This window comes from Lagopus leucura, unplaced genomic scaffold (assembly GCF_019238085.1).
Source record: "Lagopus leucura isolate 7727_CA_CO unplaced genomic scaffold, USGS_WTPT01 27-0_obj-0_obj, whole genome shotgun sequence".
NCBI lineage: Eukaryota > Metazoa > Chordata > Aves > Galliformes > Phasianidae > Lagopus > Lagopus leucura.
Window position 1 is genome coordinate 4,502 of NW_024965978.1, and position 27,935 is coordinate 32,436.

The following is a 27,935-nucleotide window of genomic DNA, read 5'->3' on the forward strand; positions in this document are numbered from 1 at the left end:
GACCTGCAGAACTCAGACCTGCACAACTCAGAGCTGCACAACTCAGACCTGCAGAACTCAGAGCTGCAGAGCTCCTTGCTCGCACAGAACGCTCCAGGTGGGGTTGGGGCAAACCAGGAGTCCAGCTGCCCCCTGGGCCATGCACACTTCTAATCCTGAAGTGCCTTTTGCTAAAACCATCTGGAAAAATCAGAGGCGCAGAGTTCTACCTTTCTGAATTCAGCCCCATTTCCAAACCCATTAAAATGACGCAGCCTCACGGAGGAAATGGCCGGAGGCTGGACTGAGGCTGCGTTGACTCCTGGCTCTCTTGCCAACCCCAGGCACTGTCGGCCCCAGCAGCCCCGCGCCCCCCGCAGCGCACAGCCACCTCCGGGCTTTTCTCCTGCAGGAACCTGGCCTGCCTGAAGCCCAGCGTGTGCAACACAGAGACCGATAAGAAGCTTAAACTAAAAGCGCGTGTCAGTTGGGAGAGGGGGGAGGACGCCGGGCCGGTTTCCTGCCCAGGAAGGGGCGCGGGGCGCCTGCAGGATCCCATCTGCACCGCCAGCCATCGACCCCGGCTGCGGCACCGGCAGCTCCAGCCGATCGGATCCGGCCCTGCAACGGCGCTCCGGGCCGCCTTTCATTTTGTCCTTTCCGCAGCGCTCAGAAATCGCCTGCAATCGTCGGCCAGGGCGCTACGGCCGCGAAGAAGAAATGCCTTCTGCACTACCTGCCGTGCTCTGAAGAGGGAGTCTACGCTCAAGCTAAACAAAGCCGACGTCCCGCAGCTCCGCCGGCACCGCCGAGCGGGACGGAGCCGCGCAGGACCGGCACCGGCGGGTTCCGAGCCCAGCGACAGCCGCGAGGTGCGGCGTACGGCGCGGCCCCGCTCCGAGCGGAGCCGGCGGAACACAGCGCAGGTCCCGGGCAGGAGGTCCCGTGCAAGCCGCTGTCATGCACCGAGCGCCTCCCGTCTGCGCTCCCGCTGCATCCTCATCCCTTCGAGACCAGCAAGCGCAGAGCTCTGCCCGCGCAGCCGCTGCCCGCTCCTGCCCTGCAGCACCGAGCGATCCTGGGCTGCTCGCCACAGCTGCCTTAACCCATCCCCGCTGCTTGGCAGCGGATCTCATTCCCTTGGCTCAACTTACTTCACCACGTGCTGAAGATGCACTGCCCAAGTTGTATTTGCTTTTAAAATAAGAGCCGGAGCTCGGCAGCAGCCCGGCGGAGCTGAGCTCGGCTCCACTTTAAGGAGAGCGAGACCAGACCGCAACCAGGGCGGATCTGCACGGCTGCGCTCCGGGCAGCCGCACCGCACGGTGCCGCGGCCGCTGAGCCCTGCCGTCGCTGCCCTTCCTCCCAGCTGTCGGAAGCCTTGGAATCACACAGCAATACCGCGGCGCGGCTCTGCTCGGATCGGTTCCTGCTGCCTCCTCCATCAGCCTCCTCTCCCTGAGCTGCCGGCCTGGACCCCCGCGACCCGGCCCCATTTTAAGCCGTGCATCGAAAGACCTCCACCCCGAGAGCCGGGCGGCGTGCAGGGACGCAGGGGAAGTCAAGGGTGCCAGGTTTGCTTTGGAAACCTCCCGATGGAGTCGGACGTTTGAAAGGAACTCCTTAGGGCTGCGCTCCTTGAACCCGGGGCAGGAAGGCTGCAAAGCCTGCGCAGAAAGCACGAAGGAGCTTCCCCAGCTCCCAGCCCCAAGGCGTCTCTCCGTCAAACAGCCCCCGGCGGCATCCCAGCGGTATTTCTCCTCTCTGGGCTTCTGGAACCAAGCAGGTGCTTCCTTAGGCTCCACAACTGAGTCGTGCACTGCCTCATCTGTCTGGCTAGCAAGGTCAAAGCTGGCACGACTGTAAATGCATGCAGCGGCAAGTGCAAATAGATGTCTCCCACCTAGGCACCTTGAGTGGAGACGAAAGACAGAGGCTTCTGCCATCACAGCTGAGGCTCGGCGGACTTCACCTTCCGATCCTTCAAGAAAAGCAATTCTTCAGTTCCTCTTCCTTACCTCAACAGAGATGAGGGGAGCTACAGGAAGGGGGGCACAGGCTCCTGAGCAGGGTCTGTGGTAGAAGGACGAGGGGAAATGGCTTCAAACCGAAGGAGGGGGGATTTAGGTGGGATATGAGGAAGAAGTCTTTCACAGTGAGGGCAGGGAGGCACAGGTTGCCCAAGGAGGCTGTGGATGCCCCATCCCTGCAGGCATTCAGGGCCAGGCTGGATGTGGCTCTGGGCAGCCTGGGCTGCTGTTGGCGACCTGCACACAGCAGGGGGTTGGAACTGATGAGCACTGCAGTGCTTTTCAACCCAGGCCGTTCTGTGATTCTGTGATCCTATGATACGATTCTTCAGGCAGAATTAAGGTGAGGAGGGCAAGAGGAGCGCCCTTATTGCAGAGCCATCGAGCTCACAGCACACCTGCAGGCCTGCAGGATTAAAACAGACCGAGGGCTGTGCTTCCCAGAACAGGAGCAAACACACAGCCGTGAAACTGTCAGAGAACAAGCCGGGGTTCCTCTCACAGCACCATGTGCTGGACACCAAGAGGGAAAGTCACCGTAACAGCCTAAAAGCTGCAAGATCAGCGCCGCATCAGCTCTGCTGCCACCAGGAGCGGTGAAGTCACGAGACAGCCAAGCCCAGGGCTCACAAATGGAGCCCCCAGCCCAGGGCACAGCTATGGAAAAGAAATGCACCTCTCTGCGGGCTGGGTGGGATGTGGGCAGCTCCAGGCACAGTCGTAGAGGAGTCCAAGGAGGGACTGGAAATGAAGGCACTGCATCACAGCGACTGCGTCGGGTGGTAATGGCAGCAAAAGCAGGGCTGAAGATGGAGGAAAAACGCAGGAGCTGAGCTGTGCTGTCACACCTCTGAAAGCCTGGTCCCAAAAAGGAGCACCGGGAGGTGCACAGAGATGCTGGGAGGGCTGGAGAGCATCTCCCCTATAAGGACAGGCTGAGGGAGCTGGGAGGAGAAGGCTCCAGGAGGATGGTATGGTGGCCTGCCAGGACATGAAGGGGACTACAGGAAGGCTGGGGAGGGACTTTTTTAAGGGCAGGTAGCAACAAGACAAGGGGAAATGGCTTTGGGCTATCAGAGGGAAGATGTAGCCTAGATATTAGGAAGAAATTCTTTACTGTGAGGGTGGTGAGACACTGGAACGGGTTGCCCAGAGGGGTTGTGGATGTCCCCTCCCTTGAAGCAATCAAGCCAGGCTGGATGGGGCTGTGAGCAAACTGGTGCGGTGGGAGGTGTCTCTGCCTATAGCAGGGGGCTGGAACTACGTGATCTTAAAGGTCCCTTCCAGCACAAACCATTCTATCCTTCTGTAACTCCGTGAAGCTGCTACCCTGGAAGGCGCTCACTTCAGATGGACCGCTTCCAGCGGACGTGCTCCGGAGATGAATTATTTCTGCTCCACAGGTGAGATGAAGCCAGCTGAGCTGCAGAACGCCGCGAAAGCGCTGCGAAAGGTCAGCTGCGATTAAAACACCAGCAGCCAAAACAAAAGCATCAGGTTACTGACCGGAACAACGGCAAAGCCTTCAGATGGGAGGAGTCAGAGGTGAGAGGAGCTGTGCAGGACCGCAGCGGGGACGGCGGCACGGCACACGGTGCAGCACAGCTCCCGCAGCACAGCACGGCTCCTCGCCACCACAGCTGCCGCAGCTGCGCGCCGATGCCGGCTCCCGCCTGCAGGGCAGAAGCTCAGACGCCTCCAGCTTCGCTGCAGTTCAAACCCTCAGGCCAAACCTCCCCTCAAAGCAGGAACGGTGCTGCACCCACCAGCTGCTCCCACTGCAGCGGGGGGACAGGAAGCATCGCCGTGCTGCAGCCCGGCCCCCCTGGCACTCAGGAACCGAGCTGTGGCAGCCGGCAGCCATTTCTGCCCCAAACCTCCCCTCCTTTCTGCTCCGCGTGCCCAGGAGGAGCAACGGGAGGCAGCGGGCCGCGTGCGCTGCAGCTTCGTGCCTCGCTGTTTGCAGAGCTGTGATGAGCCCTCGGCATTGTTTTCAAACTCGCAGCCATTCCGCGCCGTAACGGGGAGCCGATGCGACGTATTTATTACCGCTTATCATCCAGATTTTTACAAGGCCGCTTACGAATTAATCAACAACGAGCGCCTTCACAAACGCCGCTGCATTAATCTCCACATCCGCTGCGTAAATCACACGGAGAACAAGTTAATACACATAAAACTGCAAGAGAAACGCCGCGGTAATTCCACCCTATCAGCTCAGCGCGTTGCCGTCGAGCCGGCCCGCTTACAAACCAAACATTCCTCCGGCCCCCAGCCCAGCGCCGCAGCCCGACCCCCAGCCTGGGCTCCTTCACCCCTGCGCTGCCCGCAGCAGCACTGTGCTGCATGGGACGCCCGGACGGAGCGCAGGCTCACATCCAGCCGCCGGCAGGAAGAAGGCTCCGTGCCTCTCAGCACCAACCTGCACTCTGAGTATTTTCAGAAATACTTGCTGTGTTTCATTCACTTCCCTGCGAACCGTGTGCGCTTTATAATAAACTCCAGGCTGTGAAGCGGATGTTCTGCCTGAGAAACCCAGCCGCAAAGGGAGAATGCTGTCGGGACAGGCGGGCAGCGCGTCCATCCTGCACTCGCACCACGCACACACTGGCACTGATCTGCCACCTTCTTTTGCAGCAAGAAGCAGCGCAGCAGAAAGTCTTGCAGCAGCTTCACACCGCCGACATCTCCAAGGTCACATCAGCACGCCGAGCTGCAGGCAGGGCACAGCGCAGCGCCACCGGCCTCCAGCCTCCTGCCTGCTGGCGGCGGCGCTGGGGGCTCCTCCACCTCCCCCCAATCGATTCTGCCTCCGGCTGCAAACACAGCGGCTCCCCGATGACCTCGGGGGATATCAGCTGCTGCCATGAAGGAGAGCCAGGACCAAAAAGCGCAGAGCAAAGCGGGTTGAAAACACAAACGTGGGAACTTTTAATTTAAAAAAGTAAAGCCACAACAGCACCACTATTTCACAGTAAACTCTGAGCTTTCCCGTATCTCGGCGGCTCTCACAACGGTGTGTGGCGCTGTTCGACGCCAGAGGGAATAAAGCAACGCGTGCAGCCGAAACGGGGTCTGCGTCCGCCTGTGTGCGGGGTTGGAACCCTGCGATACGCCGTGAGCGCAGCTCCGCGCCGCCCGGAGCCGCAGCAGCGCTGTTGGCACTCCTCAAATTCAGCCGGATTTATGGCAAAAGCATAAAACCCACCGGAGATTAATACGTCAATTTGCCACACGTCCCACTGCGATGGATTTTCCACCCCGCTCCTCCCTGCCATCGGATTGAAAGACGGAACAAACGCGGTTATCGAGCGCGGAGCGGGCGCGCTCCTCTCGTCGGGGTTTTGCTCTCCGTTTGCAGGTACGGATGGGCAAAAACAGCGTTGTGTACAGCTCTGGTGGAGGAAGAAATAGAAAAAAGAAACCAAACGCGATCCCAGGACGAGATGCGATCCCAGAATGAAACGCAGAGCGCGCCGCTATGTTCTGTGCATGGGAACAGCCTGCTGCTTCTCCTGAAATTACTGTTTCATGTGTGTTTTAGCACATCTCGGTGCAACCGCTCTCTGAAGGCACGCTGTACCTTGGAACAGCTCCTTCCGCATTAAAAAGAAGGCGCAGTATGGATTTTAGGAAGAGATTTGGGGGCGGAGACAAAGGGCTGTACTGCAGAGCAGCCGACCCCCAAGGGCTGACCCCCAAGGATTGACCTCCAAGGATTGACCTCCAAGGATTGACCCCCAAGGATTGACCCCCAAGGATTGACCTCCAAGGGCTGACCTCCAAGGATTGACCCCCAAGGATTGACCTCCAAGGATTGACCTCCAAGGATTGACCCCCAAGGATTGACCTCACCAAGGATTGACCTCCAAGGATTGACCCCCAAGGATTGACCCCCAAGGATTGACCTCCAAGGATTGACCTCCAAGGATTGACCCCCAAGGGCTGACCTCCAAGGATTGACCTCACCAAGGATTGACCCCCAAGGTTTGACCCCCAAGGATTGACCCCCAAGAATTGACCTCCAAGGATTGACCCCATCAAGCGCTGACCTCCAAGGGCTGACCTCCAAGGATTGACCCCCAAGGATTGACCTCCAAGGAGTGACCCCCAAGGGCTGACCCCCAAGGATTGACCTCCAAGGATTGACCCCACCAAGGATTGACCTTCAAGGTCTGACCTCACCAAGGACTGACCTCCAAGGGCTGACCTATCAAGGCTGGCACCACGTTTCTCCCACTACCTGCATCAGCCCTGCTTAATTATTGCTCCTTCGTTATGCCCCATGTGTCCCCAGCACACGGCAGCTCCCGCTGGCGGCCACCTGGCACTGCCCAGCAGCCCCGGTGCGTGGCCCCAGCACCCCAAGGCCTCATCAATCTCCCACAAGATCCATCCTCCATCCTTTGCCACAGCCCTCAGCACGTGGGGCTCCCACTGGGACAGGCACTGTGGGCACCTGCACCGTGCCGCGTGCCACCAGGGCATCCGTCACCCCAGTGGGAGATGAGCGCTGCAGCCCTGCGCCTCATCCCAAGGCCGTCCATCGCCCATGGGTGCCAATGGCCGCGTCCCACCCCGTCCCACCCCACCACACCGGGCCGCGCGGTACTTACTGAGGACGGCAACCCCGGAGGAACTTTCCGAACTTTCTTTGTCTGAACTTCTGCAAAGACAGAGAGAACGGCGTCCTGGTCAAGGCCGGCAGGCCGCTGGCACGGCTCCTATGGAGCAGGTCTGCCCTCGGCAGCAGCGTGCCCAGCGCTCCCAGCGCCACGGGGCCTCGGCGCGGTGCCCACAGCCCCCCAGCCACGGCCGCCAACCCCACACGTGCAGCCCGCCGTGGGGCCCGCTGTTGCGTGCGCAGCGCGGGGGGAGGCGCTCGCTCGCTCACTCACCCATGGAGGTGCTGTGCAGCGGCCGGCGGCGCGGGTTATTGCTGGAGTACTGGTAGTACTGGGAGCCCGGCTTGCTGGGGGACAGCGCCCCGGGGTTGCCGATGTCCATCTCCCCGGCCAGGAGACTTTGCTGGAGGACAGAAAGACAGAGGTGTGTGCGTGTGCCATGCGGAGCTGCCGCTCGCGTCCCCACCGACACGCGGCCACGAAGCACCCGCGGCCCGCGGGGCAGCTCCGCATCCGGCGCCGCTCCAGGCAGAGCAGCGCAGCGCAATGGGCGCACAAGGAGATCGCCTGCACCTGCGTTGCTCACGCGAACGCAGCCGGCGCTGCACAAACTTTCGCAGCCCCGCTAAGCGACGCACTGGAAAGCAGCGCAGTTTCCTCGCTGCAAACAAGACGTCAGAGGACGGCCTCAGACGCCGCGGCGCTGAGCGGAGCGCGGCACGCTGCCGGCAGAGCGGAGCGGGCGGCTCCCAGCGCGCGAGGCGGCCGAGATGCGCGCGGCGGAGTCAAAGCGCCGCGTTCGGCCACGCGGATCGGCGGGCCTTGCAGAGCCGCGCTCAGCGTGCATCGCCCGCGCCTCCGCGCCGCTTCCGAGGAGCCTCCGGAAAGCGCCGAACCGTGCACGCCACGGCGCAGCGGCAGCAGCGGCCGCCCAGGGCCGCCGCGCAGCCGTCGGACGCCGTCCCGCCGCGCACCCCGGCGCGCGCACGCACGCACATCGCGGCCCCGCCGCGTCCCGCACCGCACGGCTCCGCCGCCGGCGCCCGCGGAGCGGCGCTGCCCAACGCCCGCCGCTCGGCCCCGCGGCCCGCGCCATCGCAGCCCCTTCCCGGCGCCGCTCCGTCCTCGCGGCGCCCCGCGACGCAGCGCGGCGCCCGGCTGCCCCCTGCTCTCGGCACGATCCCGAGAGGCAGCGAGGCAGGTGTAGGCGGCTTTGCCGAGGACGAGTTCACCGCTTAATAAAGAAATTTCAAAATTAAGCACCAAAAATCTAACTTTATCGTTACTTGTAATCAACTTTTACTGACTGAACTAATTACTGTACTTGATAAAGTACAGAATGTGTTTTCCCTAATCTAAATTCTAATCACCATGTCACTCACAACAGACTTAGTAATGCTTCACTAACACACTATTCACATGCAAAATACTCTAAATAGGCCAATTATGACTCTGCCCCTGTTCCCTGGTTAACCCGCTGAGAACTGAAAAATTTCACAAGGCAGTCACCAACTAAAACAAAGGCTCCTTGTCTTAAATTAAGGCAGTCTTTTTGATTCCTAAATAGCTCAACAAAGTGGCATGTCTTCTGCTGAAAGCAGTTGGTCAAATACGGCCCGCGAGCTGGAAAACCAGAAATTAAAACATCCTTCTTCTTTTGCCGCGCCTCCAAAACACGTCTCAGGATAACTTTTCATTCGGGAAAGCGATATTACTTTTTTTCCCAGGTCAGCAAAACCGAAATGCGTGCGGGGGGACAGACGGGCGGACGGACAGGCGGACAGGCGCTGCATCCCGCGCCGCCCGCTGGCACCGCCGCGCTGCCCGGCGCCCCGCCGGCCGTCACAGCCCAGCGCCGAGCATCGCCGCTCCGAGCTTCACCTCTCGCTCACGTCGGAGATACACCTGCAGCGACTCGGCTCCTCTCAGCACAACACCTGCGACAGCGAAAATGGCTGCGGCTCCACCGCATCACGGCCAGAAAGGGACGCGGAGCTCCCGGAGAAAATGGCCATCCACTCGCTGCCAGCGTCCTCTGGCAACGCACGGGGCTGACGGAGCGCCTCGGAGCGCTGCGGGACGAGCCGCAGAAACCAAATCCCCTTCAGTCACACACTTCTATCACGTATACGTTCTAACATAAAGACAGACCCGCTAAATCTGGGCACGGCTGATCCATATGTCGGGGAGCCTCAGCCGCTCAAATCCCTGCACGCGGCCGCCCGGCTCTCACTGCACTGAGAGGAAAACTCCACAAGGCAGCGTTTGCAAACTATCGGAGATTAAACGAGATTCGCCTTCGGAGCAGAAAACACACACGCACACCCCCGACGCTGTTTTTGTCTCTCTCATCCCAACATCTTTCTCCGCAAACAGATGCAGAGGTTCCTACGGGAAGGAGATCCAACGTGAGCTGCTCCCCGGGAAGCGACCGCAGGCACGGCCGCGCGGCCGCACGCCTTTGTTTATCCGGCAACCGAGCGCCCCTCGTTGCCACCAGTTGCACTTCGCAACGCCCGTCCGTCCCTCCCGGGCCGGCAGGCAGCGTCGGCGACTCGGGCGGCAGCGCGGCCGCGTACCCGGAGCGCGGCCCCGGGGCCGGCATGAGGGCGCGCACCGCCGTGCCCAGCCTGCATCGCCCCCAGCGCCCCGCAGCGACCCTCGCACCGCGCTCACACGTGGGCGCGCCGAGTGCGGTGCGTGCTCCTGGCACGGCCCGAAGCGCGGCGGACCCCGAGCAGAAAAGCACCGTCCTCGGTGCGGGGTGGGACGCGGCGCGGCTCTGCTTCGGGGCACGAAAGAGGTGGGTTTGTTGTGGGGAGGAAAGCCCGACGGCAGCACGCGGGCGCTGCTCCCGAGGTGCTCGAGGGAAGAACAATGGGCAGCCGGTGCCGCTGCCAGCGGCCTGCCACAAAGAGCGCGACAGAGCGCCGACAGAGCGCCAACGGAGCGCAGGGCGCGCGTCTCCAAGCCAGACCTTCGATTGGCACAACTACGCAGCATCACAGTTCCTATTTACCACCACGAAAAGATGAGCTTTAACCCTAAGTGCCACATTCGTCCGGGTCCCTTCCACTCTCCAAAGCAGGGTTTGGCGTGCCTGCACGTCCTGCACAGGGCGCCTCTGGTTGCAGCCGCGCCGCACGAAAACCCTACAGCTCCTTCAGCCCATTGCTGTGAGTCCCACAGCGTGGCAGCCACGCCGTGCTGGTCCTCGCAGACCTGCGCTGCCAGCAGCCCGCTCGGCTGATCGCACACACAGTGAATCGCACGGCGGATCTGCCAGCAGAACGCCAGTCGGGGCGAGCAGCAACCGCCGGAGAAGACAAACGCGGAGCACAGAGCCGCGCTGCGCTGCTCCTCCTCGGTGCCTCTGCCTTTGTGGCTGCTGCGGCCCCATCTCAGCCCTGCCGACTGGTGAAGCAAGTCGCTAACTGGGAGTCCTGCCCGCAACACGGAGACAAACAGACAAAGAGCCGCAGCCGCGCGGGAGGAAATGCGCGCACAGTACGGCAAAGGAACGTCCGCACGGATGCGGCGTCGCCCCCCTGGAAAAGACAAATGCTGCTTTTTCGAACAAAAATCACCTGAATGCCAGCAGCTGTGACATTTACATGTCTGCTCCGTGCCCACCGAGCTGGGAAACTGGTTTTTAAAAGCAGCATTTCCTTTCCCACAGAAAGAGGTGAGGCGCGGTACGGCAGCGCTGCCTTTTGTCACTACGGCATTAATTCAGATTAAAGGTGAATGTCCCGGAAGCTTATAACCCAAAAGCCTCTGAAAACAACGATCAGGAGAAAATATTTCCAGAAAGGCCTTTTTTTTCTTTATTTTTTTGCTGAGAACCGACATATTTACTCTTTTTTTTTTTTTTTTTTTTGCCCTCTTTGTGCCAAGCCGCGATCCGGAAGCAAACGCAGCACGCAGGGATGCGGCAGGGAAGAGGAAAACGGGAAGCGACGCAGAGACGAAACTCTGCTGATTGAGTGCCAGGTCGGCGTGCTGCTGGCGCCCAGCAGCCCTGCACAGCTGCAGCACAGGCAGCTCGAGCAGCACAGCTCTGCAGCACCCAGCAGGCACACCGCCGTCCTGCTGGCCCTGCGCGCTCCTGCCTCCCAGCTCTTCCCGCTGCTGCAGGGGGATCCGGGCTGCTTGTTTGGCCCGCTCCGCAGCCGCCCGCCGACCCACACACTGCAGGCCCCTCCGGCATCAAAGCTTTCTCCAGGAAAAAAAAGAGCACCAACAAAGCGTGCTGCCTCCGTCCTTGGCACTGGGAACCTGCACGCGGCACCCGGTGCCCGCCACGAGGACGTCAAGCCGCTGCGCTGCACCTTGCGGCGCCTGTTCTGCCCCACGTGCGCCAACAAAGCAGCTCGAGGTTGCTGACAGCCCCCCTGCTTCACGTGGCAGTCCCTCTCTTCTCTCCTAAGCTAACGAAATCCTAAAGGCCGCTGTCCCGCTTCCTTCCCCCCCGTGAAACAGAGGATGCAGCCTGGTTCCCCGTCACCAGCTCCCCTCGCTGCCCTGCCCTCGGTTTATGAATTTTCACTTAAGTCAAGTTAACCGAGTAATGCTGCGTACACATCTGAATCATTCCTTGGTTATTTCCTTCTGTGATTCCAATCCTCTGTTTTTAATCAAATTATGAAACTAAATTTCCACTTATCATGTGACTATCGGGGCATCTGTTCATAATCTGTCCAATTCCTACAAATACTCCTTTCTTTAGCTTTTGGAAATTTGGCAGCTCTCTGCAAAATCTTCTCCGTGTCATTTGCGCCCAGCGTTTCTCTCTAATGCCAAGTGTAAATTGCAAACCACGGATGGCAAACAGGGAAACCATTTCCGTGGGCTTCACCGGGAATGTTTTCAAAGCAAAGGCACTGTTTTCCCTTTTTCTAAACCAACAATAATTCTGAAAAGCGTTTGCCGAAAATGTCTGCCTCCAAAGGACAAAGGAAGTTGCCGCACAGACCCATTTTTCGCAGGGCTCTGCTTTCTCCGCAGCGCTCCGCGTGTACCAAGGGAGGGAGGCCTCGGCGCCTTCGTTTTCCTGCTCTGTCTGGCAGCACAAAACCTTTTGTTCCGCTCCCCCCACTCGCAGGGCAGCACCTCGCCTGCTCTGCTCCTCTTCTGCCTCTGTCCTTCTCCATCAGGCAGCGCTCGCAGGCGTTGCTGAGCAGTTCGCCTTCACCCAGCCCTCGTGCAGTAACGCCGCCGGCCCTCGCTCTCTGCTTCTTGTTCATTTCTTCTCTCTCTCTTCATCCGCGTCACCTAAAACTGCTCTTCAGCTTCACGCCTTCCTCGAGTCGTTCTTCCCAGCCGTGCCTTTCCAGGACTGAGCACAACCCGAGCGCAAGCACGGCCATCACAGCTCACGCACTGCGCCGAGCAGGGAGCGCCCACACCTCCAGATCCGCTCTGTGCTCATCAGGTGAGCAAGGAAGGAAGGCAGCTGCAACTCCTCACCCCCTGTCCCCACATTTTCTCTGGGTGCACACGCGCTTCCCCCCACCTCTTCGTTCGCCATCACACGCCATGGCTCAGATGATGGCAGTGCTGCTCGATGCTCACCAAAGGTCAGTCACTTCTCCGCATTTGCCATCCCCGTCATTTGTGTTTGCGGTGAATGATTTTACCACCAATTGCACAGTCTTCCATATTTCTTTTTTTCCTGAAGCTCCAGCCTAATGAAAATACTTCACCTTCCAGTGTTCAGGAGGAAATGATAAGAAGCGGTTCACCTGAACCGAAAATCTGAGGGGAAGAAGGGATTCCTCCTCCGCTGAGCAGTCTGCTCCCTTTGCGACCTTCTGCCACAGAGCTTCTGCTCGAGGGCTCGGGGGTGGAAAGAGCCCTTGAAGTGACCACACTCACAGTTCCACTGCTGCACAGAGCAGCGGCAGCACAGGCCTGCAAGTGATGCACAGCACCAGAGCAGTGGTGCACAACCACGTGCACGAATACAACCGGGTGTCCCACACCACCTCCAGACGCTCCCCACTGCTGCTGGCCAAGGAGCAGCGCCCAGTCCAGGTCCCCGTGCCTGACCCCAACATCCTGCACCCGGCTGCAGTGCTCTGTGACTGGTCCCAGAGCCCCTCACCTGGCCCCAGCATCCCACCCCAGGCCCCAAGCTCCCGAGCTGGATTCAATCCCTTTGTGCAGCAGGAGGAAGCAGTCCGGGCATTCACTTGGTCATCTGCAGTCTTTCAGAACACTACTCTCATTAGCACAGCAAAAGCCAGCCGGATGATCAGAGCCTTTCAAAAGGCTCCTCAGCCCAAACAACGCCTGCAGCAGTGCGTGCCGGCGGGGCCGACCAGCAGCAAGAAGGGCAGGTCCCCAAGGCCTGGGGCAGAAGGGGCAGCCCACGAGCGCCTACAGAGCCCTGACATCACCCAGCAAAGCACCGTTCCTGCCTTGCCCCGGCATCTGATGAGGAGAACAGGGGTGGGTAAGGCAACGCAGATGTGGGTGCGCACCCACGGTCGGCGGCACCTCACACCTCCTGGGCAGAGCGACGCTTCGTGCCGCGGAGCAGCAGGGACGCAGCACAGCTGGCACCTCCAGCAACCGCAGCAGTGGGCGCTCAGCCTCACACTGCAACAGCACGGGCTGTAAGGCCTTGCGGGGCGGCAGATGAGGCAGCTGAGAGCTGTGGCACTGCTGATGCTGCAGAGCTGCGGACTGACGGCGGAGCGGCAGTGACCGGAGCACATGGAGCTGCAGCCAGCAGAGAACCCTCCGAAATCACTTGGGTTTCGGGAGGTGACGAACGAGCAAAGCTTTGCAGTGATTTTCACAGGGCGGCAGAAGCCAAGATCTGCTGCATCACAGGGAGCCCAGGTGACACACGGGGCATTTCTGCACTGTTCCTCCCTGAGACAAATCCCAGCGACTCGCAGGCAAGAACTCCAGAGACACGCTCTGCTTTCTCTCAGCTCAAGTAAGCACTTCGACGTGACTCAGTGAGGATGTCCCACCTCCTGGGGACTTTTATTACCAGCCCTAAAGAAAGCTGTTGACCCATCAAGCCGATGATCACCGCCTCCCGGGGTCGGCAGCCATCCGCACACAGCTCAAGGCAGCACCCTGCCCCGGAGGGGAGCAACACCTCAGAATGCCTCACTCTTTACCAGGCTGATCTGTGGCTACATTCCCACTTCCAGTGACATAATTATTGCCCTCCCTTTGAACATGACAAGAATGAAAGGGCTTATGGAAGTTCAAATGTACGGGAATCAAGAGTGTTTCTTGAAATTGTGCTAGCAATATTGTTAACCTCAGGAAGGTTACAGTAAAAACATCCACAAGACTGAAGAAACTTCCTGTCCAAAAGAATAGCAAGGGGCCACGCTGAGCACTGTCAGTCCCTCTCAGGATGCCTTTTCTTTTAAATTCATCATTAAGACAAACAGCAGCCTCCCCCTTCCTAACGCAGAAGAGAGGTTCTGTTGGAAGAGCCACGACCCGCCTGCGACCATCAGCTACGAGGGCATCCTCCAGCATCCTGCACCAGGACAGGGCTGGGTGCTGCCAAGCGGAACCTGCACCCCAATGCAAAAGGAGAGTGGGGAGAAGTGCCTCGGAACCCAACGGTGCACGGCAGGCTGCAAATAAATCCCTCCGAGCAGGGAGAGCCAGGACAGCCCTGTGCTGCGTTCCTGCTGCGTGCTGCTGCTCTGAGGTCACTGTTGGTCTATGCACATCCAAGCAAAATGCCAACTCGTGGCAACAGATGCAGCATTTATGCCCTGTGAACTTCCCTTCTGCCTCTCTTCTAAACTGCACACCCTGCTCTCCACCCCTGGCCATGTATCTTTCCACACATTCTTTGCATACAGGCCTGCCAATGGAACTGGGCCATCCTTACACAGCGCGCAGCCCAGGAGGAAAAACGTAAAGGCACATTCATTTCAAGCGAAGTCTGCAAAGTTTAGGTCACCTTGTGCTTGAGACAGGACAAAATATTAGAGCTGCCCTCCAAGAACAACAAAATCGGCCAATTCAGCTGCTGTGAGAAATGGGAAGGAAGAAAAAGCGCCTGTTTCTGCTGAGCCAGGTGAAAGCCTGACAAGCTGGTGTGTCAGAGTCGGAGCGGAGCCCTGCAGCTTGCTCAGCACTGCCAGAGAACGCCCAGCAAGATGAAGGGTGCCTGGGCTCCAAAAGCTGTGGCTGCGCTGCGCAGAGGGGGCAGCCCCAGCACTCACACATAGCAGCACCTCACATCCATTCCTGTTAACCAACCAGAGCGGGTGCAGCCAGCAGCCTGATCAAATCCTGGCAGCAACAGCGCATCTGCAGACAGGAGCATGCCCCTTAATTCGGGCTCCAAAACACTGCTGCTTTTTGGGGGGGAAAGCAGCACTCGATACAAGCGCCCTGGGGGCCAGCACCCATTTCAGAAGTCCTGCAGGGGTCTGCGCGCAGGCACGTCTTCCTTCAGCTCTGCTCTCGTGTCTTCTCCAACTCTGCCCAGGCCTTCTCTTACTTCTTCTTCCAAGGTCTGACTCCATCTGTCCTCACGCCGGCACACGACAGAACAAAGCTCTCGCAGGCAACCTGAACAGCTGTGGTGTGGAGCACAGCTGCCCAGGGCTGTTAGCTGTTACCCCCTCGGTTTGGTGCCGGGGACAAACACCACAGAACGCAGAGTTGGTGCGCCTGACAGCTCACAGATCCATGCAGGCCACCATGCAGAATGACTGCACAGCAGAGGAACAGCAGGCTGAAGAGAAGCATTGCGCAGAGCAACACTTACAGCCCTTCTTTCTGCACTGCAGTTCTTGTCCTACGGAGACGCACTGGCAGTGGAACCTCTGCATCACGGAATGGAGCACGGAATCGTGGAATCGTTAAGGGTGGAAAAGCCCTCCAAGCTTCCCAAGGCCAACCGACTCCACCGTGCCCACTGCCCACATCCCCACGTGCCACATGTCCATGGCTCTGGGACACCTCCAGGGATGGTGACCCCACCATTTCCAAGGGCAGCTGTCCCACTGCATCACCGCTCTGTCCAAGAATGACGCAGGAAAAGAAGCAGAGAGCCAGCAGAAAGCTGCAAATCCCAGCAGCTTCAGAGAGCTCCTAGGAACTGGAAAACTAACAGGCAGCAGCACAGCATCGCCTTGCTCCTAGCCAGGGAGAAGAGTGCGTGCAGAAGGAGCCTCACCGAGCCCTGCAGGATTACTTAAAACTACACACCCTGTTGTACCCTGGTGATTTCAAAGCTGCTTGTGCTGCTTGTGCAGAGTCCCATGAATTGTATGCTCAGGGCATCAGGACGTGCCCACAAAGCGGCAGGAGCGACAGCAGCCTCCACGTGCCACTCATAGCGGGGCTGGAGGAGGGCTGCAGAGCTCTTCTGATGCTGCTGAAAGAGCACCGACTGCACCCATCTCACCGACGTCCCCCTTGGGGGCTCTGCTGTGCCGTGCCACACCATGCTGTGCTGTGCTGCGCCGTGCTGTGCTGGCAGTCACTGCTATTTTTTGCATTACGTTAAGATTAAAAATCTCCGTCCTAAAAGCTGTAGCTGTCACAGCACACTGTTACTCACCACCTGCACTTTAAAGGCAATCCTATATATTAAAACGGTGTGCAAAAAGCAACAGAGAAATTCCCAAGAGAGCTACACACCAGTGACAGGGTTGATTTCTATTAGATTTTATATGCATTCTCTCCATGCACTTCACAAAGACAAGAACGTGTGGAATTCCACCTGTAGCACAGCCTGTACCTTCACCACTGCAACAAAAACATCTCCAGAAAGCCAACCAGGACCCGTATTCAAAGGAAGAGAACAGCACAGAAAATAAAGCAGCCAGGCCTGTAAGCCTGCAGACAGATGGCTGTATGCTGTCATTAACTTCAAAACCAAACCAAAATGTTGACTTCTCCACTACTGCTGAACACTGGCAGGACCTGAGTGCCTGGCAGGCGCAGCTCGGCCGCCGAAAAGACATCAGGAAACGGCCGGCTGCTGCAGGGTCAGTGTTGTGTATCTGTTCAGCACCAACCGTGTGCACGGCGCCCTCCAGAACAGAGGGAGCAGTCAAGGCTCCTTTGGAAATGCTGCTGCTCAGCTGAGTGAGAGCGAGGACACGAGGGCTGAGGAGGGCACGGCGACGGGACGCACAGAGCTGAGGGGACCCCGACTGCCATCCAGCTCTGATCCAAAGAGCAGAGACCCTGCAGCATCAGCAGGCTTCCTTTTTTTAGGCAGGAGGACAGCAGCACTTAGTCGCTGCTTTTCATTGCTGCGTACGCGAGTAGCTGGCAGGACTCGCATCCTCATACCTCCACTGAGGACCTCAATTCTCAGAGGCAACCAGGCTTTTTCTAAGCCATGAAGCAAAGGAGGTCATCCGTGGGGGCAGAGCTGCTGCCAGGCAAAGGGGCAAAGCAGCACGGAAACCATCCTTCAAGGTGAGGCAAGCGGGTTTATTTTCTCTCCATCTATCACCACAGAGGAACTTAAAGAGCTCTCTGAAAATCAGGCGCGGGGAGCTGACTGGAAAGCTCTTAAAAATACACAGGCAGTGGGCTGGCGCTTATCTGGACCTTCCACAGGAGCACACAGCAGAGCAGGTGAAGAAACCTGAAGGAGCCACCGTCTGCATCTGCAGCAGCTGTTTGCCACAACGCCGAGCGCTCCCTGCACGCATGTGCCGAGCTGCCTGCTTTCTGACCTGAGCGACTTCAAATGTAAACACCAGCCCATGCGAAGTGCAAGCAAGGGAGACATACTGGAGACTGAAACCTGGGGAGATGCAGGCGCGCTGCAGATGGCTGAGGCTGCAACTGGAAATGCTGCAAGGAAGTTTGCAGAAGAGAAATTTGAAGGCTCGTAGAAAATGAATGAGTAGCTGCCTTAGAAAGTAGAGATCCTGACTAAATCTCGCACACCAAACGTTTTGAAAACACCAATCCTTTTTAGGATCTGCGTTTGTCTGTGCCTGCAAAGGATCTCGTTTCTCCATCTTGAGCTGCTCTGGATGCGAAGTTCCTGCCTGCAGTTGCATGGTAATTAAGCATGATTAAAGATGCTATTCATTCCCCTGTAAGCAGCAGGTAACCACATGTCGGAGGGGGTGGGGGGGAGCAGAGCAACTTCTGGGTAGTAAAAAGGCTATTGGAAATGGTCTGTTGGAAATGAGCAATGCGGCACCACGCAGCAAACGACGCCGGCCACGTGGGCTCGTGGCAACCATGGGAGCCCCATAAACCTGCAGGAAATACCATCGTCCCTGTCCGTGCGCACTGGGAGAGGCTGAGACCCCACTCGTGGGCCTGGGCACAACAACAGCAGAGAGGAAAGGTCCTCCAGCAACAGCCGGAGCCCGGAGCCCCAGCAGGAAGGCCTGAGTCACTGAGGGCCTCCCAGGAATGAGGACGCAGGGCAGAACGGAAGGGAGGACCAGAAGACAGCTCTGCTCTAGAAGCCAGCCGGGCTCAGACGGGCGTCAGGGACCGACGGAGCAGCTGCACGTCAAGGCTTCCTCTCCACATCCGCGTCCGATGTGACGTCCATCACAACCCCTGGTAATGCTGGGCGGCGAGCTCCTCCTCAGCACGCCGCCATCGGCCTCACGGATGGGAAGGGAAGGAGCGGGCTGGTCGCCACAGGGATGGGAACGCAGGGCGACAGTCATCGCTGCCTGCGGAGAAAGCCGTGGGTGCTCGACAAAAGCCTGCCCTGAGCGTGCGGTGAAAATGGTTTCAGCCAGCATTGCAGTGACCTCTTTTGTTTGCTTTGCAGCGTTTATGCATTTAGATGAAGTGAAACCTGCCAAGAACACCCCTGCCTATCAGCCCCGCATCCACCTGGGCACTCAGCAGTCAATTCCGAGCCTTTAAAATTGCCAGAATGAGTGAAAGCAGCCCACCTTCCTGCTAGAGGTCCTCCATCAAGCGCTGGTCAGCCCTGACACAGCAGCACGCTGTACAGTGGGATCGCAACCCACCGCGTCCCCCCGCAGGCGGACCTCACCCCCCTGTTTATCACACCCACGACAGCACGGGAAGTCAGAGTGCAGCCACTGCGAAGGCAAACCGAGCCCCTATTAGCACTCAACCACAACATAAACCTATTACTGCACATTACAAATAGCAGTGCTATTCTGTTGCCAGGTTATAAGCTCCAGAAAGGTGCCCTTGGAATGCTCACTTCCAACAAAATAGCCCTCAGCTTAACATCTGAGCCGAAGGGCCACGAGGAAAGCGCTTCCTTTTACCACTGAATTGCAGCGATGGGTTTTAGCATTTCTTCAATTATGATACGGACAATGACAACGTGTCTTTCTGGACGCGTGAGGAGTTCTGCTAAATGAGCCACTCGGGCATCAGAACTTAAATCTGGGCCTTTGTAACATGGAAATTTTATCTCCTATGCCATTATTTTAGTGCCGCAACATCAAAAGCATTAGCCCACGACGTGCCCATGAGGGCAGGAGCTCACGAGCACGTGAAGTGATTCCTGGAGCCACGGATCCACCTCCCACAGCAAGAAGCTCGAGCGGAAATGACGGCAGAGGCGAATCTCCTCCCGTGCGAATCACTGCACGTGGCAGCAGCTGAAGCTCCCCAGCCCCACCGAGATGCTGGGCAGTTCTGCTCTCACAGCAGGCAAAGCGTCACCTGTCCACATGCTCTGCTGGCCTGTGACACAGTCAGGCCGTGAGTCGTCTTCTCCTCCATCCCAGCTGCATCCCACGGCCAACCGCGAGGTCAGCCAGCACCTCCAAGCTCCACTGGGTTCCATGCTGAAGCAGCTGAGGACCCAAGAAACTCTGTGGCACTCCTGCGGCACGGAGCTGCTTCTGCCTGCATCTGCTTCACAGAGTGCACACACAGCACGCTTTACCTCGCACCGCATCTCTGCGGAGCGCACGCTTCCCCAGACAGCTGGGGCGGACAGCAGGCGCTGCCCAGCCAAGGAGTCAGGCTCTCCAAATATCACCAACAAACTGCTGAGGGCAGGAGGCCGCTCCTCCACCCGCGGAGACGGGTGAGCCAGGAGGTCCCTGCGAGCCGAGGTGTCGCTCAGCATCCCGCGCAGCTCTGGCGTGTGTTTGCCACAGCAGGCAGAGCAGAGGAGGAACCGCTGCAGGTAAAGGGATCCTGCCATTCAAACGCGAGGAAACCTCGTTATTTGACTAAGCAAAAACCGCCCCGTGATTTGTAGCAGAGGAACAAAACGAGCTCGGCGTGTCTCCAGGGGTCTGCAATACGATCCTCAGAAAAGGTAGCTTGCCAATTTAACCGAGGTAGGAGTTATTTAATTTTTTTTCTATACAGGTACAGTTTTCAATAAAACTGCATATGCCTGTAATACCGCAATGGCAGATGTGTCTCGATTATTAGAGGTGGGCTCTGGGGAATACGTACAATGGATCTCGAAATCCATAAGCAGCTGTTTGGAAGGGAGGGGTGGAACGCTGCAACACACACACATGTTCCTTAAGTGCAGTAATGTTTTGTTATTTTACTGCAGGTGTATTACAGAGATGAAATTTAATAACTTATGGTATACAATACCAATAAAACGGGGAAGTTCTCTGCCCCCAGCATTCACAAACAAAGCACAGCTCGGAAGCAGCTCCGCACTCACACGCAGCCCTGTGTGCGCCCCACGTCTGCGGCCACAGCTCTGCCTTCCCCACCACTCGCTGCCCACTGCGCCCAGGCCGTAGGAACGGCAAAACGAGCAGCAGAAGCTCAGAGCGCTCTGCAGGGAGGTGAGGATTGCGCAGGGCATCACACTCAGGACAGGCAAAAGGCTCTGCATGCCCGGCAAACGGCTCAGCCTCGAGGGCTCCGAGCTCCTCGCCCTACGCTGCTCCCACAGCCGCTCCTGCAGGAGGCACTCGGCAGCGGCTCACGTCACAACCCGATCTCAGAGCACGCGCTCATCCCAGCCGAAGAAGCAGCGGAGCAGGACCTGTCAGGAGCGCACAGATGTCAGATGGCTCCTCTCGCTTTCTTTCCCCCTTGCTGGATTTCTCTTCGTACAATCGGAGATGTTGCCACAGTTCAATAATTCGCAGCAGAAAAAAGGGAGTCCCAAGACTTCTGGGAGGCAGAAGAGAACGGGCCAGTGGCTTTCTGCCCATTCCCTCCCCAGCCTGACTGCGCTGTCGTGCGCAGGTTTGCTCGCTCACTGGGCACAGTGGCAGGCAGCTGGGCTCCATTCATCCACACGCCTCTGCCACCGGAGCCGCCCCGCTCTCTCCACGTCCGTTATGCTCATTGCAGAGTTCTCCAGCAACATTTCCACCCTGCCCATACGAAATCTCAGCCAACGCCGTAGGCTGCAGGCGCCCTTCGTTTCTCCTCAGCGAGCAGCAGACATTCACAGACTGAAAAGCGGAGCCTCCCTCCATGCACACGGATGGAAGCCACGGCCCTGAGCATCTCAAGGCCCCATCGCTCACCGTCCTTCTGCCCCCACCTGCTCCAGAGGTGGGAGAGGAGAGCAAGGTGGGGGAGCAGCGGGGACGAGGGTGGGGAAGGGCTGCGGGGAAGGACGGCACAGACAGAACCATTTTGCTGCAGGGGTTAAACGCTGCATCTCTCATTTCCTTCGTCAGCCCTTCCTGCAGCAGCGCCTCGAGTCAGGCTGAAGGCGAGCAGATATGATCTCATTCAGGATGGAGATTATTATATTTTGGTAGCAGATATTTAAAAAAAAAAAAGGAAAAAAAGGAAAGCCGGCGAAGCTTGCATAACTCCACTCGTTTTTACCTTCGCACTTCATCCCAGCCCCAGCCTTCAGCACTGGGATGGTTCCAAGCTCCGCCAACTGTATTTCTTGCACGTCACGTCCAAAAACAACACCCAGGCTCACTTCTGAGAAGTCTTAATAGTAAAAACAACCATAGCTCAGGATCTGGGGACTCTGCTATAAACTAAAGCACCTTGAAAGCTAGGCTGCCTTTCAGTCCTCATTTCCCAAAAGGACATAATCCGAATTGCCCAATAGTCCCAAGTCTACTCCCACATACAATCTCTTGGAAGCCCTGGTGCACGCTTTCTGTCCACCAGGCTCATTGCACAGCTCCGTTTACTGCTCACTTTGAGTTACCTACTGCCCAGCAAAGCATGGCAGCTCAGGGTTGCCCATAGCCACCGCCACTGCCATGGAGGACGAGCAGATCCTGCTGCCCCACTGGCCCGGCTTCAGCACGGTGCCACCCGAGGCTCTCTGAGCACAGAAACTGAGCTGCTGCCTGCAGCTGCCATGCACAGACCCCCACGCAGGGTCTGGGGAGGAGGAAGCATCGGGGGGGGGGAGGACAACATCACTCCCCACAGCTGCCTGGAAGGAGGCTGCAGCCAGATCGGGGCTGGCATCCTCCCCAAATTAACAACAATAGGACAACAGGTAATTAATTGCCTTCAGCTGTGTCAGGAGAGGGCCAGGATGGCTATTAGGAACAACTCCTTCTCCAAAGAGTGGTGCTGCGGCACCGCAGCTGCTCAGGGACTGGTGGAGTCCCCATCCCTGGAGGTGTTCCAGAGCCGCGGGGATGCGGCACGCGGGGACACAGGGGGCACAGTGGGGTGGGCTGGGGATCTCAGGGGTCTTTTCCAACCTTCACGGTCCTGCAGTTGTGACCTATGCTGCAGCGTCAGCCAGCAACACAGAGGAGGGCAAGAAACCTGGCTGAAGTGGCACAAATGAAGGACTGCCAGCAGCCCCGAACCGGCACAGCCAGAAAAGAACTGATCTTTGGGGGAACAGAGAGCAGAAGAGAATGAAGACAACGTGTAAAACCCTGACTTCATAGAACACAATGAGGTTTTTGTCATTCACTTCACCAAAGTCAGTGCTTCAGAAGTGCCTCGACAACAACTCTGGTGCACGTTCCTCAGCTGACTTCTCTCCGACAGAATTAAACAGCTCCCACGACGAGCCTTCCTCCATTCCCACTGCCATCAGCGCTGCACTTGCCATGATCCTCTGTAGGAGCAGCACTGGGCCCCTGATTCAGGAATAAAAGCCATCCTGAGGGAACGGCAGCTGCACATCAACCTCTCCTCTCCCCAGTAGAAGCAGTGCACAGAAAGGAAACCTCAGAGCATCACTGCTGTTCGCACAAAGAGGGGTTGTTGGCTTTTTCCTACCAGAAGATTAATAGGTAGCAAGTTCAATATCGTTAAGTATTTAGTTTTCCTTAATTGTTCCAGGAATTCATCTACAGAGAGCAATGCATCACATCTGGAGGTAGCAATTTACCTTTCAGGAATCAACAAAATCTGCACACTCCTCCTGGGTCTGGGGAGGAGCGTGCGGAGCTGCGGCTGCTCTGAGCTCGGGGTGCTCTCAGCAATCTGCGGTACCACCAGCACCATTTTCCTTGGAAACCACCACCTTTTTCTCACTGTCTTCTGCCCAGGGAAGCCCATCTCTCAGCACATCCCAGAAATCCCTTAGCAGAACTGCAGCTTTGGGTTTCCTTCCACGCCGGAAGGTTCCTACTTGTTAATAACGCCGTCGGTTCTGCTCGTGGCGCAGCCTGAAGAGCAGACAATAGACGGCCCTCAGCACTCCACGTTGTTCCTTCTGTACCTTCCAGGAGTTCAAGAGGTTCTTATTTTGGCAGCATTCTTCTCCTTCTTGTCTGGGTACTGGTCATACGCTTCATCCCCTCTTCCATTACACTTCAAGAGAGTGGATGCACACGGCAGAAAGAAAGGCCTTCCATGGTCTGCAGGTTTTGTTATTTGTAGTATTTTGAAATACATACCTAAAATGCCTCAAATTTTCACTTGCGAAACCAGAAGGAAAGAGCAGAAGGCACACTGGGCGATGGCGTTTCTCCATCAGCTCTTCACCACCTGCACACAAGTGGTGGGGTACAGTCTTACCAGCACCGAGTTCTGCCCCATCCACAGCCCAAAGCCCTTCGCTGCCCAACCTGTGCCCAGCAGTCTGGGCTCCCACCACCTCTGTGCCTCTCCCAGCACTGCAGGCAGCGCCATACGAGGTCACGTCAGAGCCCAGGAACTGCGTGCCCTCCACTCCCGAGTATCCATGAGCATCCGCTGCATTCGGTTCGATCATAGAATCGTGGAATGGATCTCGGGGCTGGAAGATCCTTCCACACCTGCTCTGTTGGAACAAGCTCACCCTCACTGCACGCAGAGGGAAAGCCATGAGCAGAAGGCAAGGATGCTGGGATCGGCCAGCACTGCCAAACCGCGTCCTCAGCCCACAGCAGCCCCGCTGCCCTCTGCTCCTATCGGTCACCGCTCATCGCCAAACTCAAGGAAATACACACCTCCTGGAGGCTGGCAGCCCTGTGTGGGGCAGGGGGTGGAACTCAGTGATCCTGAGGTCCCTTCCAGCCCCAAGATCCATTCCACGATTCTATGATGGAACCAAGTCCAGCAGATACTCACAGATACAGGAGCACGGGAGCCACACTAAGCCACACTAAGGCTCCCTGTACAGCACGGAAACTGAAGAGCACAGAGCAGCTCCCAGTGCAGGGGCCCAGCTGAGAACTGACATCGCTGCTCGGGGCCAGGACAAGGCAGCGCCCCCAGGCCCCTCCTGCAGCCCCCGCTCTGCCACAGGCGGACACACGGCGCACTGCCTTCCTTCCACGCCGAGCAGGACTTCACGGGATCGCAGAACGGCCCGGGTTGGAAGGGACCTCAAGGATCACGCGTCTCCAACCCCCTGCTGCAGGCAGGGCCACCAACCTCCATGTTTCACACCAGACCGGGCTGCCCAGGGCCCCATCCAACCTGGCCTCGAACACGGCCAGCTTCACCACCACGCAGCTCCACACACCTGTAAGCCCGTCGCTTTGCTGTCTGCCTGCCCATCCGGCCCCATTCAGGACGAGGAAATCCGCACAGGCTCCAACCCATCCATTCCTCTGTGCTGCGCGAGGGCTGCTTCCAAAATACGCCAACAGACCTCAGCCCCACATTACCGACGCACACGGGATGAAGGGATCAAGCACTTCCCTTTCCTACGGGGAAATAATACGCATTTTGGCTGCCTTCGTGGCTCGTTATTTTTGTCCTGGCAGATTCAAACAGCATAAAGCTTTGAATATTAAGAAGGCTATTAAATTCTTCCAATACTTTTCCAAAGTAAGAGGCTGCCGCACTTAGAGAAAGGAAGCCCAGCATCCTCCACGAGCAAAATGAATGTGAACGCACGATTAATGCTGCAACTGAAATTAAAAAGAAAGCGCCTTGTAAAGAAACCAATTGTCTCGAAACAAAGGACGGACTTTTGGCTATCGATAGTATTTTTAGACTCAGACTTTCTCTGGAGACCTAAAAGCATGCAAATGCAGAGCGTGCAGCGGCGCGTGCACACGCACTGCACCTTTGTGTTGCACTGGCACTTTATTATTTAATTAAACTACTCTTATTTCTCTAGCTCACGCACGCTTCCCTTGAGACGGCTTTGCTGTTAGCCTGCTGGCCTTGACTTCCAGCCAAAAACAATTCAGAAACAAAAAGGGACAACAAATCATATTTCCACAGACATTTTTATCCCTTCAGTACAACCTTGTTTTCACACAACATCGTACAGATCCTGCGAAAACTATGATTTACAGTGCTAGCCACCCAGAGCCGGGGGCTGACACGAGCTCTCCACACGCTGCCACTTGTGTCACTGCTGAGGTTGGACTGCACGGAAGGGACCCTCGGGGCTCCATCAGCACAGGGCCACAACCGGCGGCCGCCCTGCAGCACAGCAGAGGCTGCCCACACCTCCGGCCGGGCAGCCCCCCGCGAGGGGCACAGCACGAAGCTGCAGACCCTTCTTCTCACAGCGCTCATCACCACGCCTCGCCGAGCAGGATCCCGCTTACCTGGTGGCAACCCTGCAAACTCGAGTCTCTTCCGTACGATGAGTATGATCCCCTTTCTGTTTTACCTGTTGGGAGAGAAGAAGGAGACGTATGACCAACGCGATCGCATGTGCACGTACAGCTTCTCCAAGTGCTTTACAGGATGTTCCCCACGTTTCCCAGCGCTGCTTACATGCACAAAACAGGCGCTGCTGGCCGTGCAAAGCACGCAGGCAGCAGCAGAGCATGAACGCCTTTTCCTGCCGAGGATGGCGACGTGCAATGAACTTGTCCATCCCGGCTGCACCGCCCCAGGATGGGATGCAGAAGGACTCGGCCAGCCCAGCACAGCTCTCCAGGCAGTGCCCATCCCCAGGGCTGCACTGCGCCTCGTGCTGCGGCCGTTGCCCAGGCACTGCAGTGACACCGGGACGGGGACGGCTCCGGGAGGGCCCACCGCTGCTGCTGCTGCGCGCTGCCGGCCCCACAGACCAGAGCTCATGCTGGGTTTTGCTCCGGGCTGCCCTCGGCACGCAGCTCCGGCAGCCTGCCTCGCAGCACTGGTTACGGCCACGCTGTATTTACAAAGGAAAATAAAGGTTCTTTCAGGTTTGAATGGGCAGACTCGAGCAAAACCAAGGAGGAAAGAGGTGGTTTCTGCAGAGCATTAAGTCATGGCTGAGTAGCACTACACCACGTGCTAGGGAGACAAAGAGCAGTCAAGAGGGCTGATACAAAACATATTGACACCAACAGACCACCCTTACGGCGCGGGCAGCCACGGGGGGAGGCAGAACGGCCAGCAGCACCGCGAGCACCGAGGCCGCAGCAGAGCGCGGAGCTGCGGCTGGGCAGGGCTGCCCGCTCCGTTCCCGTGCCCCAGCAGCACTGCTGGCCCCACGCAGCAGGGGAACCGAGCACATCTTCCCCCACCACAACACCAGACCGCACCGCTTCCTCTGGCCGCCTGCTAGTCATTGCTTTTGCTGTTTTCCTCCCTCCAGCACAGGAACCCCCCCGAACGCATCGGCGACGCAGGGGGGCGTCTGCACACATCACAACTTTTGGAAGCCCTCGTGCCTGGCTGCGGGGAAACCACACATCACCCGCCATGCGGCCCCCTGGGCTCCGAGCACCAAAAGCCTCTGCAGAAACAACTCGGGATGGGAACAACGAGGAGAGGCGCACGGCCCAAGGCCCCCAACGCAACAGCCCCATAAGTGGAGGCAGTGGGGCAGGGCTGCGTGCCGGGAGCAACCTGAGGGCCACGGCAGCCCAGCACCCGCGCAGCGCAGACACCGGCAGCCTCGTCTTAATTTCAGTTGTTAAAAAATATTTATCCGGATACAAAAATAAACCCGCTGCAAATTACAAGTTGTCAGGGTTAAAATCTACTTCTATTTGTGTGGGGGAGGATAAGAGAACAGCATAGACATGAATCATTCTCAGTAATTTGAGTGTTTCCATGACATCAATGGGCACTCGTCCAGGACTCTGTCGAAGTCTGCGAGGTACCAAAGCGGCACAGCAGCCAGCAGGAGATTGACTTTTTTTTTTTTTTTTTTTTTTTTTTAGGATTATGCTCCCTGTAAAGATTTCATCTCCAGCATCCACTTTTACCACCAAACAGAGGGCTCTGGAGACCACGAGAGAACGTGTTTCGTTCTGCCCGTGTCAGCCTTTAACTTTATCGCCTCTCCGCCGCCGTTGTTCCCGTGCACGGCCAGGAATCTGCCCTCTGCATTACGAACAAACAGCCAAAATCCACGGAAAAGTCAAGAAACTGTTAAAAGAGATTCACATCCGTAGATTTTCACTATCAACTGTAATTACGAAATTATCATACTTTTTGTAGCGGCGTTACGTTTCATTTGTGGGTGGGGGGCTGCGGGGGGGGCGGGGGGGGGGGAAGGGGAAGAAGAGAAATATCTTTTGTACAAACTGTCCGTTTAAAATTAGCTACAGTCTTGATGTCGATTTTCTGCTTAAAATTCACTGGCACATTTGTTTCAGATAATAAAATTTGCAAGAGCGCTGATAATATGCAAGAGTGGGCTCCGCACGCAACTATTTGTGCTGGCAGATACAAAAGCCTCTCCCCAATTTCTGCGCTTCCTGCGCGGTTCCGCGCCATCCTCAGCCCCTCGGACCCGCGCCGCGCGTTTCCCGGGGTCTGCAAGGGCTCGGGGTTCTCTCTCCCCCTTTTTTTTTTGACGTTTTAAAAAGGAGAGAGCGTCCACAGCCATGTAGACACCCGACGCATTCACTGCGGAATTTTCGAGACAACCCTCTAGTACTAGAATGCGGCAGCCGCTGCGGATATTTTTTGGCACAAAGACAATGGTGGCAGTGCCAAGCCCCATGGCTAAAACTACTCAAAGGAGGCATAAGGGTAGCATTAATCGTTCGAGTCTTTTACCGCATGGAGCACCGCCGTCCATATTTTACAACCCGAAAGTACCCGTTTGTGGTGT

General features: G+C 57.5%; 1 protein-coding gene across 1 annotated transcript in view; it reads right to left on the reverse strand.

Moving 5' to 3' along the window:
* The window catches only part of LOC122192360 (transcription factor 4-like), a 116,270-nt gene that overhangs the window by 3,701 nt on the left and 84,634 nt on the right, over nucleotides 1-27,935 (reverse strand). Inside the window, exons 6-8 of the mRNA XM_042892894.1 lie at nucleotides 25,483-25,547; nucleotides 6,908-7,037; nucleotides 6,626-6,675 (exon numbers count right to left, since the gene is read on the reverse strand). Coding sequence (XP_042748828.1) covers nucleotides 6,626-6,675; nucleotides 6,908-7,037; nucleotides 25,483-25,547 — 245 coding nt within the window. The remainder of the gene's footprint in view (nucleotides 1-6,625; nucleotides 6,676-6,907; nucleotides 7,038-25,482; nucleotides 25,548-27,935) is intronic.